The 21,204-nt window shown below is 46.6% G+C and overlaps 8 protein-coding genes across 8 annotated transcripts; 4 read left to right on the top strand and 4 right to left on the bottom strand.

The window, feature by feature from the left end:
* Position 1: 1 nt before the first annotated feature.
* On the bottom strand, positions 2–464 carry LAJ45_01452 (uncharacterized protein; the record flags this gene model as incomplete). Its single annotated transcript, XM_046111046.1, has 2 exons — positions 2–18; positions 92–464. The coding sequence occupies 2 exons, from the start codon at positions 462–464 to the stop codon at positions 2–4; spliced, it is 390 nt and encodes a 129-aa protein (XP_045976224.1).
* Positions 465–1,002: 538 nt separating this feature from the next.
* Positions 1,003–3,481, top strand: LAJ45_01451 (uncharacterized protein; the record flags this gene model as incomplete). The annotated part of the gene is made up of 5 exons (XM_046111045.1): positions 1,003–2,204; positions 2,259–2,775; positions 2,844–2,918; positions 2,988–3,342; positions 3,423–3,481. The coding sequence occupies 5 exons, from the start codon at positions 1,003–1,005 to the stop codon at positions 3,479–3,481; spliced, it is 2,208 nt and encodes a 735-aa protein (XP_045976223.1).
* Positions 3,482–4,447: 966 nt separating this feature from the next.
* Positions 4,448–6,272, bottom strand: LAJ45_01450 (uncharacterized protein; the record flags this gene model as incomplete). The annotated part of the gene is made up of 5 exons (XM_046111044.1): positions 4,448–4,472; positions 4,535–5,434; positions 5,489–5,507; positions 5,562–5,689; positions 5,881–6,272. 5 exons carry the CDS (start codon positions 6,270–6,272, stop codon positions 4,448–4,450), a joined length of 1,464 nt encoding a protein of 487 aa, XP_045976222.1.
* A 1,403-nt stretch (positions 6,273–7,675) lies between these two features.
* LAJ45_01449 (uncharacterized protein) lies at positions 7,676–8,698 on the top strand (the record flags this gene model as incomplete). Its single annotated transcript, XM_046111043.1, has 6 exons — positions 7,676–7,722; positions 7,835–7,881; positions 7,999–8,093; positions 8,152–8,385; positions 8,460–8,508; positions 8,565–8,698. 6 exons carry the CDS (start codon positions 7,676–7,678, stop codon positions 8,696–8,698), a joined length of 606 nt encoding a protein of 201 aa, XP_045976221.1.
* A 1,251-nt stretch (positions 8,699–9,949) lies between these two features.
* Positions 9,950–11,682, top strand: LAJ45_01448 (uncharacterized protein; the record flags this gene model as incomplete). The annotated part of the gene is made up of 3 exons (XM_046111042.1): positions 9,950–10,458; positions 10,561–11,223; positions 11,295–11,682. 3 exons carry the CDS (start codon positions 9,950–9,952, stop codon positions 11,680–11,682), a joined length of 1,560 nt encoding a protein of 519 aa, XP_045976220.1.
* Positions 11,683–12,542: 860 nt separating this feature from the next.
* Positions 12,543–14,781, top strand: LAJ45_01447 (uncharacterized protein; the record flags this gene model as incomplete). Its single annotated transcript, XM_046111041.1, has 3 exons — positions 12,543–12,558; positions 12,663–12,818; positions 12,884–14,781. 3 exons carry the CDS (start codon positions 12,543–12,545, stop codon positions 14,779–14,781), a joined length of 2,070 nt encoding a protein of 689 aa, XP_045976219.1.
* A 527-nt stretch (positions 14,782–15,308) lies between these two features.
* Positions 15,309–15,979, bottom strand: LAJ45_01446 (uncharacterized protein; the record flags this gene model as incomplete). The annotated part of the gene is made up of 2 exons (XM_046111040.1): positions 15,309–15,886; positions 15,949–15,979. The coding sequence occupies 2 exons, from the start codon at positions 15,977–15,979 to the stop codon at positions 15,309–15,311; spliced, it is 609 nt and encodes a 202-aa protein (XP_045976218.1).
* Positions 15,980–17,758: 1,779 nt separating this feature from the next.
* LAJ45_01445 (uncharacterized protein) lies at positions 17,759–19,988 on the bottom strand (the record flags this gene model as incomplete). Its single annotated transcript, XM_046111039.1, has 2 exons — positions 17,759–19,621; positions 19,680–19,988. 2 exons carry the CDS (start codon positions 19,986–19,988, stop codon positions 17,759–17,761), a joined length of 2,172 nt encoding a protein of 723 aa, XP_045976217.1.
* Between the last annotated feature and the right edge of the window lie 1,216 nt (positions 19,989–21,204).

The raw sequence follows: 21,204 nt of genomic DNA, 5'->3' as shown, positions 1-21,204 counted from the left end.
GTTATTTTATAGCGGCCGCTATCAAAGCAGCTCGCCATAGCCATGAGCATTTGACAGGCATCATGATAGAATTTGTAGTCGTGCAGCTTACTAACTCTCCCAGTCCTACCCGCTATCTTCTCCATCTGCCCAACGTTGAAATTCTTTGAAAACGCTTCACACATTGGGCCGCTTCCTGGTGGGGATCTACGGTGATCTGGACCGCTTCTGCCCGTCCAGGGGGGGAGGGACTCATATTTGGTCTCAGATCGCGGAAGTACGGTGGAGAGGCGCTGGGAGTCTGAGAGGAGGAGTTTTAGGCGGCGTTCGAGTTCTGCAATGTTGGATGGGGAATTGGAGGAGAAAATCCTCTTGTCGAGATTGACAGAAAACCCAGAGAAAATCTCGAGGAGCGTTCTGGATGTGGCCGATTCAATGAACTCGACTGTATACGGTGGTAATGGTGGCGGTGTTAGGGTTGTCATTCTAAGTCGTGAGGATGAGTATTTATGTTAAAAAAATGGATATTTATATGTCAAATGTTGGTATTGGAGATGTTTTAGGAGTTCGAAGCTATTTTGAATAGCTTGGATGGAGATGACGATGAGTATGAGGTATTGGAGTGTCGGGATGCCTGGGAAATATTATGTAGGTGACTGAATTATGTAGATATATGTACATGTAGTTACCTATTCGACCTGTGAAAACGAAAAGGTGTTATGGTCGTAAATACATACATGTAGGTTTTTTACGACCACATGCTAGTCGCTTAAACAGGATTTCAGGCACCCCGCCATATTGGCAGCTACATTACTACCGGTCTTAGGTTCTCAGCTAATCACATGTACAATACATACATGTCCGTTCGATCATTGGTCCAGCAACCCCGCGAGTTTAGATCAGTACGCGGTAGGTACTTGTGGTACCTACAACACCTTTAGCTATGTATTAATCTTGTCCCACATCTGTCGTAGTACTCGTCATTGTCAGTTCACGATAACCACCACTCCGCCAATGTCAAGAATGCCTTCAAAAGTGAGAACGATCTTCCACGTCGACCCCACCACAGACGTTTGTTCACCATACACTATTTTCTCTACCCTGACTGCAGCTCATGCCACTACTATAGCCGCCCGCTGGCGCAGGAAAACGATAGCCCTTCGCACCAAATGCCTTTCTCGTGCATGGGCCGCCGCGAATGGCTCTGTAAACAAAACAATTCTTGAGCGCCGTCCGAGACTGAGTGATGCAATACTCAAGGATAGGCCGATCTCAGAGTTGATAATGGACGAGCTTTTGTATGCTTGTATCAACTTAGAGCAGCTAGCCACCAATCCCGCGACAATATTGAACTTTGTTTGTTCACGCGCAGTGTGTCATCCGAGTGCATTTGGGAGAGAGGATTATAGATGCATTGTAAGGCCTATATTGGAATTATTTGGTGTGGTTAACGGGAACCGTCGGAAGAAGGGAAAGGTGGAGGTTGTCGTTATCATGGGTGACGAGACCGAATATGGGGTTTTGAAGACATATGCCGAAGAGTCGAGGGAGTATACTGAGGGTGTCAGGAAGATGTTAATTGCCCCTGTGGAGGTTGCTGGGGTGTATCTGATGAGATGGCAGAAGACTATTTTAGAATTCTGTCTTGCACTTGTCAAAGATATAATTTCCCCTATCGATCCCAAGAAAGACCCTCCCATCACTACAACTTCGGCCACTAGTACAACATCGAAGCTCCTCGAAAATGTACCTAACTACTCTCTCGTTGAGGGGGGCTTTGATTCGTACTCTGCCTCCATACTCCTTAGACCCTACACGCTCCCACCTATCACCAGTATTGCAGATGCGTACTACCTTGCCGTCTCTCACCTCCGCGCCGCTGAAGACCATTTGGGTCTCCTGCACACAAACTCAAACTATTTTATCGCTCATGTTACAGATCAGCTCACCCATAAGCTAGAGAACACACCGGCGAGGTCGCCTCTCGCTATCCACGACGCTCTCCATCAGGTCCTATACAATGCTAATGCTTTATCTCTCATCTGGGGTCAGGTTTGCCTTGCCCTTGAAGATGCTGGGATAGATAACGAGTCCAACGCTGAGCTTGCCAACACTATCAACCCCCTTCTCGCCTTCCTCGAAGGCCTTGCAAGGTCCGCACTTAAACTCCACTTTCTCACCGCCAGAGAAAGCAAGACCGAGAATGCAGTTAATCACCTTCTAATGTGTCTCGATCCCACTATTCCCTCTACCTACTCCAACTGGCTCACGCTTCCTAGAATTGCAGTAGAGATCGAGCATCTTCTCGCGGACACCCCGCTGCTAAAGCCCCACGTCGACCCATATGTAATGAGTATTCTCTCCAGTGTTGCTGCTATCTGTGAGATTCGCGAAGCCGCATGTCGGGTGGGTCCCTCCACGATAGAGGATAATCAAGCTAGTGCCAAGTTCGGAGAGACACTACAAGAGCTCTCACAGCTCTGGGAAAAGGTTGAGTTTGGTTCTTTCAGCGACGTATCAGTGCTACAGGAATCGACGGCCGGCGACTGGCTTAAAATGTTCTGGGGCCGCGTCAGTACGGAGTTTGAGAAGCTCAGCGGGAAGACTATTGAAGCGTGGATCATAAACAAGCAGGGACGTATTGTAGACAGGAGAAAGAAAGGGAAATGGCATTGGCAGGGTAATGTATGGATGTCAGAGAAACTAGAATATATCGAAGAATATAAGAAGGCAGAGGGGAAATTACCGGAACTCGTTGGGATCGCGGAATGGGACGATGTGGGCGGGTATGGGGAGGTTGGTTTCACATATCTTTTGTTATTATAATATTACTAGTAGGGATCTAGCTGCTAACGGAATATCAGCCGAGCCCTGTGCTTACGAATGGGGGAAATTTTTCAAAAATGATAGAAACTTCTAATAATCAGGGAGAGGGAGGGGTTAGTAAACATGCATCTCCAAATTGCTGCAACTCGATCATTGACACTGTGACTGGCAACATTATCTAGGATGCCAAACGCACAACCCCGGGCGCAAAACCAGATTCAAGTAAGAAAATATCAGTAACTAAGCGCATGTATAATTCAATAATGCATTTATCCAACGGTACTCCGGTGCCGTGGAAAGACTTCGTGCACCTCATGACGAATCTAGGATTCACCATGGAACATAAAGGAGGGAACTTGGTTAGATTAATTCCAGCTACCAAATGGGATGAAGCAATGGTCGTAAAGAGACCACACCCAGAGACGACGATGCAGAGCTTGGAGTGTGTATTTACTTGGACAAGGCTAGAACAGTGTTATGGGTGGAAGGTTGGGATATTTGAGAAGCATCCGGGTACTACTGAGGTTAAGGTCGTAGGTTAGTTGGGTAATTGTACATTAAGGCCACATATTTCTACTCAATTATAGTATTAATTATTTAATACTGGGTGTGGCTAGGAGGCGCGCCGAGTTGGAACTTCAATGTTCCCCAGGAAGCCACATCAATTGATCAATAGAAACGAGGGAGGGCTATTATAATATAGTTTACCAAAGAAGTGTCATTTTCCGAACAGGTTTATGAGGCCATTCACTACTGTAAACTTTCACTATATGATTATTAATCTGCAACTTTTACAAAAACCGTAGGACGTACTAGTTCTAATGTGATTCAGGTATATCGGCGAATTTTATTTTCCACGCATGGTGCATGGCATTAAAAGATTGTTAATACTACTCCACCATATAAATGGTCGGGACATTTGTCATAAATGAGGAAATCATCAAAACGGATTGGAAATTCAGTGCGGAAGGAGACATTTAGGATTATAAGCCGGAAATAATAACGTTACATACAAGGCAGATAGTTTTGATCGATAGAACTGACGGAAAGGGAACAAAACGAAAACAAGCACAAACAAAACGTGTAGTAACCACCCCAAAAATAAAAATAAAAAAATTGAGAAAATAAATGAATAAAATTCGGTTCATAAAAGGGACCCCTGGGGACCTAACCTCTCTCTCTATAGGCCTTACTAATGTACTTGATGTAGATTCCTTATCTCTTGCCTCGTCACGCTTTCTCAATCGTGGCTTGGCAAGAGAAATGGAACCGGAATTTTTTGAGCATCAGTAGTGGGGTAGATGGAATTCATAGAAGCAAAAACGCATGAACGTAAGAATGTAGACTTAGATGAACCGAAAAATCAACAGTAAACCCGCAAATGAGACAAAAAAACAAAAAACAAGTATAGAACCAAACATGAGGCCGTGACAATTTTGTAGAAACAAGGACACTCTTACCACTACCCGCCCCCCAACCATTCTACCAAAATCAAACATTCCCGGCGATTATCGTACTACTCAAAACTTGGCAAATCCCTTCATCTACTCGCCCGAAAATAAAGTCTGTTGATATTTTGCGTGACAATCACACCTAAAATATCAACAAACTTTATTTTTGGTGAGTATAACTAGGTTCCCGTTCATAGGACGTAAGGAAAGAGGGCACTATGTCAAAATATTAGAAAACTTGAGCTCATTCGGCTGGAGTGCTATTCGTATAAACTTACCCAATGGCTAGTACGGCTGTCAATCCAATCAGAGCCTTAATCTTGACCTTTTCCCTCTTCAATTCCTCCTCTATGGCCAATCTGGACTTTTTGGCACTATGCTTCAAGTCATCATCGTCCTCAACATCATCCTCATCTTTATCCCCAATGGTAGCGATCTCCTCGGCTTTACGCTTAGTCCCTGGAGTCTTTGGAGCATCAGGGGTATCAAGTTTGCGTGCCTCGTCAACCATTTCCTGTGCTTTGGCAATCATTTTTTTCACGTCTTTCACGTCATTAGAATTATCAGGCAATGAAATTTCGCCGTCTTCGGTTGCTGGCAACTCGAGTTTAACGTGGGTTGTGTGCACTTCGACATCGCCTTTCGTCTCAACCTCTTCGTCGACCTCAACGCGAATTTTTGGTTCGCTTTTAGCCTCACGTTTTGTCTCGATCTTCGCCTCGCTTGTCGTTTCACTTTCCGCTTCACTTCTCGGCTCGCTTTTCAGGTCATTCTTCACAGGGGTTGTCAAGGCACTGTTGGCCTTGGTGCCGTTTGTGAGGGCGGGAACGGTCTCAGTGGTTGTGACAGTTGTGGTCTCGGTAGTTGTGAGAATGACAGATTCCTCGTCGGTTTCAGTGATCGGTGCAACTGACTTCTTTAGAGGACTATCCTTGGCAGCGGCCGCCTTGGAAGATCTTGTCTTCCGTGGTGTGCTGGTGCCTAGACGTTTACTAGGGGAAGCAGACCGGGTAGATCGCCTGCGGGTAGCTGGCGCAGTGCTGGAAGCAACTGAACCAGCATCGGATTCGGCGGGTTTGAAATATGGTGGAGGAGGAGTAATGTTGCGCTTACGGTGATCAGAGGGCACAACTGCTTCGTTGTCAAGCAAAGCTTCGATCCATACTCGCATACCATAGCTATTGAGTGGAGTGTCAGTGACGAACAATCATGATGTGACCATTTTAACATACTCGTCGGCCAGTGTCAAAGCTATTGGGGCAATTAGCAACAAACACATTGTCAAGTACAGTTATGATCAATTACCGTCAGTAGGGTGCACCCAAAGGTTTCCAGCAGTTTCCTCGTTTGAGGTCTGCGCAAAGTGATCCCTTACGTACTGTCTCTCAAGGTCCTCCTCCTTTTTCTTTGCCCAAGGAAATGAAGCCTTGAACCTAATGCACACCAAACAAGTCTGTCAGCTTCCAATAATATAAGCTCCAACGAATGACAAAGTTTTATTCGCCAGCTCTTTCACCGGACTTCCGCGGTACTTGATTGACCAGAACCGGAAAACGACCTAAATGGCCAAGAAATAGACGGAGAAAATTGCCGAAACGAAATTCAGAAGAGAAAAAAAACTGACATTCCAGTAGAGCTCACAAATCCATCTTGGCTCCTTCGCATCAAAAAATAGGATTCTGGTGCGGAGTTTCCGAAGATCTCGGAGCCATCCAGGGGTTGCGGGAGCGGTGCGCGTAGGTGCACATAGCTAAAAAGGTTCGCGTCGTTGGGAGATTTGGTTCCCAGATTTGTTTGGCCGAGGCGACGCATCTCGACGAGTTCGTTGTCTGTGGATGGGGGGTCAGCAGCAGTGGATGATTGATCGTTGTGGTGACGACGCGATGACGGGAGCGCGCTGGGGCGCAAAGGGGAAGTTTGGGGGGAGGTACATGGAGGGATATTAGAACCCTCGAGCATGGGGTTATGTCGAGAAGGCAAAGAGCGCTTCATGATCTTTACTGAGGCGGCAGGCATAGCTGACTGGAATTGTAAAGAAGAAATATAGTTTATGGCGGTTCTGAAGAAGTATGTGTGTGAGAATGGTGAAATGAGAGAGGGGAGTCGTGTGGGAGGGTAAGTAAGTGAGTAAGGCTCAATAAGTGGAGTAATAGAGGTTTAGCGGGAAATAGAAGTTAGTTAGGGTTAGGTTGCGTGTGAGGTCGCTAGGGTAACAACAAGTGGCAGCTTTTTTTTTTTGATTAATGTGTTAGCAGGGCCAACAGTTTTAAGAGGAGCCAGGAAGGTTGAGGAAGAAGATTGAGATTGATGAGGAAGAGATGAATTGTGACGAGAACTTGTAGGAGTTAAGAATACCGGGAAACACGAGAGATATTCAATAACGTTCCCTTTTCCCCGCACTCTCTGTTTGGGTATAATCTGTACTAAGTAATACTACCCGTACAGAGAGGATAAGTATGGAATCGATAACGGTGGTTCGGTAGAATAATTGTGATCAAATGCAGAACAACTGGCAGGGAAACGCTGGATGATGCAAGTGGGTATGTATGCCAGGGGGTTGGATCCATTAGTAGAGTACTGTTCCCACACAGCATTTCAGTATGAATACTACTTTGCATTGTAGATAGTAATATTGGGTTAGGGCTTTCTTAATACCCCCCCGAAGGTTGGATAGAAACTCTCCAATACCATGATATTTTTACAACCCAATATCAATCCCTCGAGTAGGTACATGAAGGTACTGAGTAAAGAATAAAACGTTAGTCTGAACAAGTTCCAAAGGCTGCATGACTATGACTTCTCTTCGTGTACTAGTAACATGTGTCCAACAACACGCGCTGATAGGTGATAGGTACAATTCTCCACATACTAGAAGTAAGCGATTGGAAAGGGTATCTCTAGCACTCCTTCAACCGTCCACCATATGTGGTCAAATTCACAATCAACCCTCGTGGGGGAAGTTCCCGCAATTGGATCATTTTACTCTTACTCTAGCCACAATTTAGGCGTAAACACACGTCCAAGACCCTAGAGAGATTGCCAGGGTCGAAAGGTGACAAAGGGGGGAAAGAGGGACGTTCGCTACATGCAATACCTGAGATGAAAGTGAGAGGAGTGAAAGAAATACATAACGGCTACACTGCTAGTAGTATATCATGTCCATTATTAACTACCGAGCGATCATGTATCTACTGCCACCTGCTATTTGCAGAACATATCGCTTTCTATCCCGTGTATTGTATAAATTGTGGACCGTCTCCGAAAGCTGACCACACCCTTGACCCCCTGAACAGCACAATCTTGAAGTTCATACCCCGCCAACGACTCAGGTGTTCTCTCCTTCTCCCCTCCATCCTCCCTAGCAACACACACAACATTCGAGTCTTGTGAACATCAAATCCTTCAAATAAGTTAATACAATGGCTTCTCATGCTGATGATGAATTGGTACCCTCCACCACCGAAGGGTAAGTTCTATCTGGTTGAACTTTGGCATCCCATTGTTTCTCCCCGCATGACTGGGCGGGGTTCGTCCCCAAACTCTGACCAACGAAGCTGACGAGTTGGTTTGTATTATAGGTACAAGGTTGGAGAGAAGAAATCTGTCGATGAGTACAACAAGCTAGGTTAGCTGATTTCTTTATATTGTCACTACCTTTGATGTAGTGCTTTTCATCTTTCATGGTTGATGTAAGGCTCTGCTGGGAGAGCTTTAAGCTAATTAGTTTTCTACAATCATAAAGATGCTGAAGATGAATCTCTTGCTCGCTGGAAACAGTCCCTGGGTATCGGAGCCTCCTCTGCTGGTTCCATCGGTGAACCCGGCGATATGCGTAAGGTAGCTCATCAACACCTTATTCCACCACATCCGTCAGGACTGATGAACGATATCACAGGTTGTTATTCTTGAGCTCTCGCTTCTGATTACTGGGCGTCCGGATGTCGTTATCGACCTCAGTGCTCTTGGTGCCGTTGCGACTCTAAAGGAGAAGCCTTTCACCATCAAGGAAGGGAGTGAGTACAAGATGAGAGTCAAGTTCAGAGTTCAGCACGAAGTTATCTCTGGCCTGAGATACCTTCAACTTGTCAAGAGGAAGGGCATCAAGGTCGATAAGTCAGACGAAATGATGGTGAGTTCTCGAAAATGGGAAGAGAATGGTTAGGGCTAGGTGTTCGTTGAACCGGTGTGCTGATTAATGCGCAGGGGAGCTACGGGCCGAATACTGCAGAAAATCCGTGCTATGAGAAGATTTGTAAGAACACAAATATATTTTACAATTGTACAAATACTAATTCAACCTTATTCTAGTTGCTCCCGAGGAAGCCCCATCAGGCATGCTGTACCGTGGACACTACGATGCCCTGAGCAAGTTCATGGACGACGATCATAACACCCATTTGGAGTTTAACTGGAGCTTCAACATTTCTAAGACTTGGGAATAAATTTCCGCCCTCTCTCTGCCAATTATTTTTGTTTCTCGGGCAGTAGTCTAGTTGTACCTAGCTAGTCAGCACAGTATGACTCTTAATGGGCGCTCATCCTGCTTTTCGATGTACTTTTCTCTTCGTTGTTGAATCCTTTTTTTTTCTACCGTCGGTTTTTCAAATATCATGAAGCGCATTTCTTGTCTGAGCGTAGGTTGAGGGCACAATAAGGACATTTATTTAGGAGTATTTTCTGAAATGTATTCGTGTGAAAGCGGATTTAAGTAGTCTGGTTGGAATGAAACATGGAAAAATATGGATAAATTCGAAAGTTGTACCCTTACTTTTATGTTATGAATTCACATGCTACACTTAGTTACTATCGGCTCTCAACTCTACATATGAGGGGTAAGGGCCCTTTATCCCAGTGTTGTGAGGTCACCATGTGGCAACCCAACCATCTAGAAATGTACCTGACTGTTATTTGCAGCACACTACCGCAAGAGCCGCAGATGGATTACAGTCAGCTGGTAAGTCTGAACACACTTGTCTCTCTTTCTCCCGCCTTTCCCAAACAACAAAGACTCAGAACTAATAACGGACCCCCAGCGGGTTTTATCTTGCCTACTCGAGTATAATATATCCTGTCTGGTTCGATTTCCCTCGTACGTGGATTTCGGAGGTCCTCAGCTATTAATCTGCAGCCCACACATGGCCGTCGGGTACAACCTTCTCCAGGGCTTTTCACCCCCGTGATAAAGACCGAAAACCGGGTCACGAGGGCAAATGCACCTGGGGTTGCCGGCTATTCCCCCGCATTTGACGCTTGACGTAGGCATTCATGCCTGTTCTTCTTCCTTTTGCTTCTGATTTTACCTTTGCGTAAATGCGGGCCCGGAGGTGAAAATCATCGATTTTAGTGTAAGTTGACACGTCCGCTTGGATTCTTCCGCTCCCTGAGACATATCCCGTTGGCTGTATCCTATATAGTTCCATTCTATTGTTCCGTTCTGGTGATCCCTTTTTTCCTATTCGGCCCCGCACGGCGCGCGACGTACTCCACACTCAGCTTTGAGGTCACGCTACACATTTAGTTATTTCCTTCCATAGAACTTTCAAAGCCATATTTAAGCAGTCTTCCTGGGGTTTTCTTCCTCAAGCTGTTCGCTCTCTCTCTTTCTTTTTTTCCTCGCTGGTCTTGTTGCCCCTGTCTGGTTGAGCTTGTTTGTGATTTGATATTCCCATCCACGGCCTTTCAAACAAACCACCATGGTTCTTATCGAATATCTTTTTGCCGCCTCCCTCTTGGGGGCCAACGGTGTGTCTGCGTATGCCGTACCACCCACCCCCAATCAAACTCCCCTTGGGCCTGAGTCCAAGAGATTCTCAAAGATTTCCGAGCATACGTCTCTAGTCCCCCATAATGACAACCTCGACAAATGGATCACAGAAGAATCTGAATTCGCATGGGAGTATCTTTTCGATAATGTTGCGCCTTACGGTAAGAATACGGAAGGCGCAGCGCCGGGTACTGTCATCGCTTCTCCGTCCAAATCCTATCCGGACTACTTTTACCAGTGGGTTCGTGATGCGGCTATCACGATGAAGGGAGTCGTGAATGCGTATGCAAAAACAGATTTCCAGGATCTCAGGGATACGGTGGAGCTATACTTGGAGATTCAAGAAAACATCCAAAGTACAGCCAATCCGAGTGGTGGGTACAGTTCTGGCGGTCTAGGGGAGCCTAAATTTATGGTTAACGGCGAGCCATTCACCCGGTTAGTATTAACTCTCCTTGGAATGGTGGTGTTTATTCTTTCTCCTTCTCTTTTTTCTTCTTTCCCCACCCTTCCCGAAAATAGCTAACACCACCTCGATAGGCCATGGTCGCGCCCGCAGAGGGATGGTCCGGCACTCAGAATTCTTACTCTGACCAGTTATATCAAGACTCTCAACGAGACGGAACCGGAGCTTGTGACCGAGGAATGGTTGACGAAATTGTATGACCCAACGAAGCCTAATTTCTCCATAATCAAGGCCGATCTCGAGTATATTGCGCGCACATGGAACGAACAAGGCTTCGATTTATGGGAAGAAACCATGGACCTTCATTTCTTCACCGCACTAGTTCAACATAAAGCGCTCGTAGAAGGGCGTGATCTGGCGAGACTACTTAATGATCAGAAAGGCGCGGCCTGGTATGATCGCCAGCAATCTACGCTGAAGGGTTTCCTGAAAGACCAGTTCTGGAGTAAGGAAAAGGGGCATCTTCTTGCATATCTAAACACCCCACACAGGACAGGGCTGGATTGCAGTTTGATGTTAGGTGCAATTCATGGTGGCCAGAGCGATCTTTTCCCGGCGTGGAGCGATGAAGTGCTGGTTAGTATGCAGATGTTGATTAACGATATGGAGAAACGACATTCGATCAACCGTCAGGTACCACCGTATTATAAAGAGGAAGAGAGGTTGAGAGGCGTTGGGATTGGAAGGTATCCTGAGGATATATACGATGGCGTCGGTTTCTCTGGAGGACACCCATGGTAAGCATCATTCATTTTGTTTCCGTCACCAATGAGCTCATTCCAAGACTAAAAAACAAACAAAATTGCAGGTTCCTTTGCACATCAAGTGTCTCAGAAATTCTCTATACCGCTATTGAACATTTTGTGAAGCAAGAAAGCTTCGAAATCACCCCCATAAACCTCCCATTCTTTAATAGAATGCATCCCAATGGCAAGGCTGAAGTCGGAATCGTCACGGTAGACGACTTGATTTTCCACAAGTATCTTCGCTCAATGTTCACCTATGCCGATAGTTTCCTGAATGTTATTCGGTGGCATGCCACAGCAGACGGGAGGCTGAGTGAGCAGTTCGACGGAAGAACTGGATTCCAGAGGGGCGCGCACGATTTGACATGGAGTTATGGATCATTCTTGGAGGCCGTTGAGAAAAGGAAGAGTGCAAAGTTAACGATGTTGAACAAAGTAGATAAGTTGTAGAAGTGTGAGATTGAGAGGTGCTTGAGCAGGCGGGGGGTCTTTGCTTACGGGTGTAGGCTTTTTCTTTCTTTTTTTGTATTTCAAGCCGCGGGGTTGAGCTTTTACAAGGTTCTGGTTGTAGACGGACAGCGGTGATCGCCGGATTCTTGGCTGTTTTCTGTCTGTTTTTTTCTTTTCCGCGCAAACCCATACAATTTGTAGAGAACTTGATTTTTTCCCGCGGGAATGTTGTTAGAGGGGGTAAAATGGAAAGCACGGTGAGAGACGATGGATTGTTTTATTATTATTATACTCATGCTTGTGTTATCAATACATTCTTAAAGTAGAGCTTACGGGAGCTCCCACAACCGACGATCGAGGGTTTTACCTTGTCGATAAGAGGCTTTTGATTGGATCGTTTTTGTGGCGAATTGGCAAATGTGATAAATGTGATAAACCTTGAAAACACAGGAAAGACGATCAAAAAGGGGTAACTGCTACAAATAGATGAGTGGGGAATGTTTGCGTGTAATGCTGTATAATGCTTCGTATGCATGCGTCCATGCCAAGACTCCTTCGTGTTTTAAGACTTTCGAGGTTCGATAGCGGAACGTTTCAATTGCTGGCATGATAAGGGTCCTCCTGGCTACATGTAGCTACTGAAGCCTGTACTCTTCACACCAGTCTCTTCACAACCCACTCGTTTTAGCTTGAGGGCCCTGACGTTCTCCTCGATCATTTTTCAAAGTTTATTCTAAGGTCTTTCATACTAATCAGTGGTTCTGCTACAAATCTGAATTCTAACTTTCCTTCTTTCTTTTCCTCTAACCCAACACCCTCGTTTTGTTTGTGTAAAGAACCAAAAAGCCACAGTATCCACGATGCCAGCTGAAAAATGTTAGTTTTTCACCCAACCCACCACTCCTCGCTATCGCACCCTCTTTCCTGCCGATAACAACTCGTTACTCTGGAGATAAGCTTTGACTAACACTAATCTAAAGACGGAGCTATCCTGGATGCTGGATCGAGTGGTACTCGCATTCATATCTACCGCTGGGACGACCCCGAGAAGGCCCGTAAAAAGGCAACTAAAGACCAGCTCTCAGGTCTCCCCGAGATCATAACAAGTAAAAAATGGGCAAAAAAGATACACCCCGGTATTCCCCCAAACCATCGCTGCAATGCCGTTGGCAAACAAAATTCTAATCCGATTCTATCACAGGTATCTCGACATTCGGCGATCACCCTGAAGATGTTGGTCCTGATCACCTCGCAAAACTCTTTGGGCATGCATTGGAGCACATCCCAAAGGATTCAATAGCGGAAACGCCACTCTTTTTGTTAGCAACAGCGGGAATGCGGCTGCTTCCTGACATGCAGCGCCGGAGGTTGTTAGATGAGATCTGCACGTATGCGCGGCGCAACACAGAATTCCTGCTACCCGACTGTGGTGTGCATATACAGGTTATTTCCGGTGAGACCGAAGGCCTGTATGGATGGATTGCCGCGAACTATCTATTGGGCGGATTTGACGACCCTTCAAAGCATGCACATGGAAAAGGACATCATACCTATGGGTTTTTGGATATGGGGGGTGCTAGCGCGCAGATTGCGTTTGCACCGAATGCGACGGAAGCGGCGAAGCATGCGGAAGATCTGACTTTACTAAGGATGAGGACATTAGATGGAACGCCTATGGAGTTTGGAGTTTTTGTTACAACATGGCTTGGGTTTGGAGTCAATCAAGCCCGGATACGATATGTGGATAGTCTTTTACTGTCAAGCGGTGGGAATGGCGTCACAGAGTTACCGGATCCCTGTTTACCTGTCGGATTAAAGCTCACATTAGATGGGAAGGAGATCGACACCCAAGACTTGAAGGCTTTAGAGGAGGAGCACCTGGTGGGAACCGGCAAATTCGAGGAATGTCTCTCTCAAACCTATCCTCTGCTCGCGAAGGATGGACCATGTTCGGAGGTTTCATGTTTGCTCACAGGCAAACATGCCCCTGCAATAGATTTTGATATCAATCACTTCGTGGGCGTATCAGAATATTGGCACACCACTCACGAAATCTTTGAAATCGACTTTAAAACAAAGTCTTACGATCTCGCAACGTACCAAGCCCGAGTCAAGGAATTCTGCAGCCAGGATTGGCCCCATATTGAAGACCTCATAGAGGAGCATAAATGGGGTAAAAAGGTAGATGAAGAAACCGCCGCGGCAGTTTGCTTCAAAGCGTCATGGCTCATTAATGTCCTGCACACTGGCATTGGAATCCCGCGGGTCGGGCTAGAACCAACTGGCAGCTCAAAGCATAATGTAACAGAGGTTATCGATGCCGCTAAAGACAAAGGCTTCATCAACCCATTCCAAGCCGTTGATAAAATTGGAGATGTGGAGGTCTCGTGGACATTAGGCAAAATAATTCTGTATGTTTCTAGCAAGGTTCCCCCCAAGGATAACACTGTAATGGCAGTTGGTTTTGGAAGCAATACTCCCCCCAGTGTCAATGGTCTGCCTAGTGACTTTGAGTTTGCCTCTTCGGAGGCAGAAAATTCACCATACCATCTCCCGCAGCCGGGTCAGGCAGGCAATAGCGGTAACACAAACAACAGCATGGACAGCGAGGGCGATTCGTCTCACTGGCACGACAATCTTTGGAATGAAGGCGACAAAGTTCCACGTCGAATTCCTGGAATTGTACTATTCCTGCTTATCTTCTGTATAGCAGGATTTCTCCTCCTAGGTCGAGAGCGCAGGGGGAAGATCTGGCGTAGCATTATCGTTTCAGGCAAGAACAGCAAGAGAAAAATTCTTGGACCCAACGGTGGGATTATATATGAGCGAGTGATGGAAGAAGGTCATGATGCTAGCGGGGCGGAATTTGAACTGGGAAGTGTTTCATCCTCATCTGACGAGGAGGAGATTGGCTGGAAGGGCAAAAGCGGAATGTATGATCCCCCATTGGGAAGTGCTGGTGTGAATGCTATAAGATCGGGTATGGGATCGAGGATAGGGAGTAGAGAGAGGCTACAAGTTTCCAGCAGGAGCAGGAACGTCTCGCCGAGTAGAAGTGGAATACCGAGGACCAGAAGCCCCTTGCCGCCGCGCAATTAGATTATCCACTTGGTTTTTTTTTTTCTCCTTTTCCCCCCTGCTTTTTCTTTTGTTTTATACATGGTTCGTTTGCATCAGGCAAGTTTTGGGGTCATTATTCTTGTTCTCTCTTTCTTTGGAGATAGGAGTTTCCTTTGTTATTTCCAGCACTCTCCCACTCGTAGGTGGGGATTTTGCTTTTTCATCACTTTAACCGTTTAGTATTCTTGATGGGTTCTTTCCTTTTCTCTTCAACTTGGGATGTATAAAATTCATGGCTTGGTTTTGACTAAAGTGTAAAGAATAAATTTATGTAGAGCTCAGTATAGTTACCTATTACGTCTTAATTTCGAATCGAAGATTTACCAAAACCTTTGAACACTGAAGACCAGAAGTGTACTCACAGTATAACCAAAGACTCTCACCCTTTCTCTAATTTTATATAGTCAATACGATACTCCCACTAAGCAGAGTAGAAATAAAATACCATGTAATGAACTAACCATTAAGCAACTCCGAACACCTATATCCGTCTACCCTTGTGCAATCTACTCATCGTCCCTCTCAAGAAATGTAGGGTCATACTCAATCTTCTTTTCAAACTTTACCCACCAGTCCTGGAAGCTCTTGAGCGGGACTACATCCCCGCTCGCGCTTCCTGTCGCAAAGCTCGACAAGAAATTGAACGCATTTTTTATGATTCTCCTGGCGAGTACCGTCGTCGGCGGCGGGCCCGTAGAACTCTTCACCACCAGCGCGCCTTCGAGCGCTGCTACCTGCGCCTGCACGCTCTCCAGAGGCTCCACTGAGATCCCCAGTATTGCCTCACCATCGCCGACTGCAAGCGCCGCGGCATCGTCCATCATACCATCCGCACCCTCGGTGCCTTGAGCTGCGCCCGCCGTAGATCGAAGCCGGAAGATGGCGCTCGGCTTCGAGAGCGAGATCGCGCCGAGGAGTTGGAAGGGTTTGTTGGGGAATTGGATGTGGACTGTCGCACCGTGGGTTGGAGGTAAGAGTGCGGCAGCCTCTGGAAGTAGGAAAACAACGAGGTGATTGATCGTGGAGGGTGAGGGGAGATGAAAAATAAATTGCGTGTCGGAAACGGCTTGGATGTTGGTTTGGACTGGGAGTTGTCGTCAGTTCAACTGGTGGGAAGAGGAGGAGGGGGAGGATGGGGAGGTGTACCTGCGCGGCCGGCGCAGATGGCTCCGAACATTGTGGGTTTGCCTTAGTAGACAATGTTGCGCTGCGCTAGTTGTGTTGTTGTTGCAGTGTTTAAGGGCGTGCTTGAGACTTGAGGTTGTTTGATTTGTGGTTGTGGTGCTGGTGTGCTGGTGTGCTGGTGTGCTGGTGTGCTGGATCGATGCGGAAAGAACGTCATCGATGATCGATGATGGAAGCTTATAGATATACCCCCGCCAGTGTGCAGGTTGTTTCTGCACTGACGAATATATACTTTACTACTATCTACATGTAGTCACTCTATGTTGTGGCAAGCTGGAAGATCTTCAGGCCCTTTGATTTTTCTTGGCCCAAACTCTCGTGTGACGAACGTAGAAAAGAAAGTAGGTTCGTGGTGTGTCATAATGTGTCACTCGGCCTTGGCAACAGCTGACGTCACGAAGCTTAACTGTCCAAAGATTATTTAGGCTGCGCATGGTATCAACGGCCGTTCGATTTCGCTGCCAGGCGAGCTTCCGTTCGGGTGTCACGAACGGACTACTAGTGCTTTATGATTTTTTAAAGAGGATCTTGGTCTCAACGGTTCCGTTGTATGGTGACATGTTGCGTGGTTGTCATGAACCAGTCGCGGTTCACTGGGGAAAAGGACCTCTAGAGGTCCTTTCACACTTTACATACAGTTGACCGTTAACAGTTAGGCTCCGTTCCTATACTGAACGGTTGGTCGTTGCCAAATACCCTCTGAACGGTCATCGGCCGCTCAACGGCCTCTTGAGCCCTTGGACGGACGAATACTATGTAACGGCCGTTGATACCATGCGGAGCCTTAGGCCCTGTTCGGTTGCAACAAATTGCAATCTGTGGATCATGAAAAGAATTGATTTGAATTATTGCCGTTCCATGGGTTTCAAACAAAACTGGCAATTTTGGTTGAGCCTATTTTTTACCTCTATCTCGCCCCTCATCGCTTCTTGTCCTCAATACAATAATGGGTGTCACAACTCCATCACCATCACTCCAATTTCAATTTTTTGTTAAATATGAGATCTATTGATAGGAAAGATCATAGCTGCCCAAAAATCAAAAATTAAATTTTTTTTGTTGTGGTGGCTTTGTATGTGGCACTTGTTTAGTCCATGCGAAACCATCTGAAATTTGCCTCCTGAGGTGAAGTTCAAATTATGGCCCTTTTGTGGTTTCACTCGGTTTTGGAGGGTAAGAAGAGGTGGTTACCGAACGCCTCTGGTCCTATCCTATGGATTGAGCCAATAATTGTTGCAACCAAACAGGGCCTTATTTGACCCCCATTTCATAGAATCCGTGTAATTTTATAAAAAGCAGGAATTCCTCGCCCATTAATTAGGTCCTGGGAATTCTTGGTTACAATGACTTCACAAAATTTCTCAGGACTTAATTAACGCGCGAGTAAACCCCTACAATGATTAGCCCAAGTGACAGATAAAGCATAGGTGGGTGATACTAGCAAAGACGCAAAGTCCCCGGGCCCCGTGAGTCTCAACCTCAGTCCTCCCACCATGATGCTAGAAAATATCCTACATGTGACCCGAGGACTTTGCATCTTTGCTAGTACAGGGTAGAAGGAGGAAGGAAACATCTTAAATTCAGCCCACTCAAGTCTCAACACTATTCTCGCTCCCTTCTGCATACATGTGGCTACCCATAACTATAATACAAATGCAATCCGTTATCCAACCCCATTTAGCCTGCTTAAATCTAGCATCACACCAGCGAGAAAAGAAAAAAAAAAGGAAGGGGAAAGATATAAAAAAGGCACAAGGGAAAAGGAATTCTGTTATAAGCTTCCATAGAACGAATCGCCAGGATCTTTCAGGAAACTGGCAACATCCTCAGCCATTTGGCGCATAAACGCCTCATCAGGCTCAAGATCCACTCCTCCGTCGAGTCCGTATTCTCCTTCATGATGTTGTTGCTGAATAGCCTCTGCATCTTCATCATCCCCAGTAAGATCTACCATCTCTCTCTGTGTATTCTGCAGCATCTGATTTGATTGCTGTTGAAGCGCTAGTCCCTCCATACCATGCTCGATACCACCCCTTTCTAGTGAAAAACTGGGAGGAACCGAAGTAGTCAAGACATCATTTCTCTTGCCGGTTCTACACCATCCACGACTAGAAGCCGCCCCAGCATTTCCCATCTCATTCATTTGGGTTGCAACCTCGTCCCAGGTACCACTCTGTAAGGTTTGCTGAAAGTGTTCTCTGCCCTTGAGGAACGGTATCAACAGCGAGGATTCATACCACCTCCCCTTGATGTCTTCAAGTTTTATAGTATGGGCTGCGTGAACCAATTTCCAAGTCGAGAGAATAGGTTGAGGTGAGGTGGGCATAGACGTGACCCGATTCCGAAGAGTAGTCTCCCTAATTAATCTCTGTGGTAACCAATCCGGGAGCAGTGGCGATGGTGCTTCGCCGGCGCGGTATGAAAGAAGCATGTATACGTCACCAACTACAGCGACATCTGTAGATTTACTCCTCGTATTACTCGGCGAAGGCTGTAACCGCACGTCTTGGATACTTGAAATCACCATAATCTCCAATCCAGACGTAGGAGCAGATGGATTCAGCCTTTTCAACCGTACAGCGTCACCGATGTAGAGTTTTTCGGCCCCATAAAATACTCCGGCGTAGTAGCTGCAACCGCCATACTCAACCCTGTCAACTAGATTGAAAGAAGAATCAATGTCCCTGGATTTCATAATGCTCGCATCAACTTCGAGGCCACGGACGCCGTGAAATTGCTCCCACACCACATCGTCATATGACTGGATATTCCGTAGGGGTATGTTATTCAAGTCGGGTGTACTCCACGCCAACCAGGGTCTAAGACTGGCCACAGTAATTCCGGGATAAGGTGTTGACATTGCAGCATCAAGCGGGGATTTCAATACCTGAACAGTATAGCTTTGCTGCGGCTGAGAGTTATTTGTTACTTGTAAAGGCCCGGCTTCGGGCCCTGACACAATTATACCAAGAGACCAAGCTTCAGTGCATTGACACCAAACAAGCTCTCCAGGTCGAAATATATATGGACCACCCAGAGCATAAGAAATCCTTTCCGGGGTAGTAGGCAATTGCTCCAGAAAGTAAAAAGGAAAAGGCGGCGGCGTGGGAAGTATAGGCGCTGCGGGTGCGGTAGATGTCGTAGATGCAGTGGGCGCAGTAGGCGCAGTGGGCGCAGTGGGCGCAGTGGGCGCAGTGGGCGCAGTGGGCGCAGTGGGTGCAGGTGCTGCAGGTGCTGCAATTGGAGTAGAAGAGCGAGAGTTGGCTGCTGTAGATAGCGAGCGTCGAGTAGCAACAGCTGGCGTAGTTGTGTTTTTCCTCGTCGTAGTAGTCGAGGCTGATGCGAGCTTCGATCTTGTAGCTGGAACATTATGAGCTGTTGCTGCAGGCTTTTCCTTCACAACAACAGCAACGGCGGTATTCCTCGGTGGGGTTGGTGAACTTGGGGCCTCTGGCGTGTCGGGGGCAGCTCGACCGCTACAGACGCGGCATTTACAGTTTTCTGGATTCTTACTCGGATCTGTTGCCAACCAGACAAAATGTGGCTGAAAGTCTGCAGCAGATCTATAGCGCTTTCTAGGCCCTTTGGGATGGCCATAGAGGTAAGTATCGATTCGAGCTTTACCTTCCGTACCCTTTAGATGTCAGTCAGAAAAGTCGAATATAGGGAATACTATTCATTAGTAAACTTACAGGGCCTGGTTGTTTGACATGTTCATATAACCTGTAATTCTCGGGGAGACTCGTGAGGCATATCTTCTTGTTCTTGTATTGTTTGTACATCTCTGGGTCCTTGGACTCTACGAGCCACCCCGCCATCTTACATAACCAGCTGATTTCCTTCTTACTGTACGGTTCGATTGGCCGTAGGTAGTCCTGATTGCCCTTCTCATCTGGCGTCACGTCAAGCATCTCTTCCGTCGGGCCGTTTACACCATCTTGCCAGGTTGTTGTCCCATCCGACCAGTCTAGAGACAAGATTAATGCAGGTGGGTCATCCATCTTCACGATCGTGACTTCGTGAATCGTGAAAGGAGAAGGGAAGGAAGATATCCCTCTCTATCTGGGGCGATACAGTTCTGGGGAGCTCCGAGGAAATCAGAAGCACGATAGCGGGATATATTTCGTGAGGGAGACAGTTACCTTCTCCCCCTACCCGCTGTATGTTGGTGTTGCTTTCTTCTACCCGTGCTGTTGAGTGACTCAGCTAGTTATGAGATGGAAAGTCGAACGTCTGCTTGCTGGGGTCGGTGTTTCCTTGAGCCTAGCAATTAGGACAGGTGTGCTCGGATTCTAGAACGCGAAAGTTTAGTTTGAGGTTTGTGGGATTTACGCATTGGCAGAGCCGCAAAGGATACTCCCATAAAGGGTTAGCGCTAATTAGTAATCTGCATGCTGTCAGCTATTGCCCCCAACACTGAAAATAAACATGTTAAGGCCTGGCGAGCTCAGCCAATGGCAAAGTCACTGGGCCGAACCTGTAAGTCTTGTTCTTACTCTACAGTCGTCTCTGGGTCAACGACGAAACCAGTCCGATGGCGAATAGGCCAATCGAAGCCAACAAAAGCCAACAGAAGCGCTCCGACCCCTTTGCTTTGACTGACTATCAGCCCCAAAAGTAGTCATTCGTCATCGAGCCGGTTTCGTCGTTGACCCAGAGACGACTGTACTCTAGGACAGCTCATAGATCCCACAACGGAGCACCACACGCACGAGCAACTGACCTACCAGTTTATGAATGCAATGAATTTTACTAAAGCAATACGATACTCTAGAATTTCTAGATTACATTGCACAATACATATCGACGGGTGAGTTAAATGTAAGTAGATACTGTTTTCTCAAAAATACTAACTGAATTGAAGAGTTCGGCTCATGTGCTATGAAAAAAGCATATCAAATTTCGCCTGCCCCACGGATATAGCAACCCTACCGAACGATAGATACATAGGATAACCTCCTCACTAGCTGGCGTGCTCAAAATCGTATCTGCTTCCCCCGATTGTAGTTCCCCAAAGTGGCAATTCTCGTTCAATGTTGATAGAGTAGAGTAGAATAGATACACATGCTGGATGCATATATGCCCAGGCGCTGGCCAAGGGCCGTGCGTGAACACGCATATGGGTTTCGGATCGCAACGTGGCCCTCATGATCAATAAATAAATACATGTACTCTCGTAGAAATATATGTATGCAAGGACCAATATTCTATCGTCGC

The sequence above is a fragment of the Morchella importuna genome (assembly GCF_003444635.1).
Source record: "Morchella importuna strain M04M26 chromosome Unknown Morimp01GS002, whole genome shotgun sequence".
Lineage (NCBI taxonomy): Eukaryota > Fungi > Ascomycota > Pezizomycetes > Pezizales > Morchellaceae > Morchella > Morchella importuna.
The sequence above is the reverse complement of the archived record's forward strand: the minus strand, read 5'-3'. Positions and strand labels throughout refer to the sequence as shown.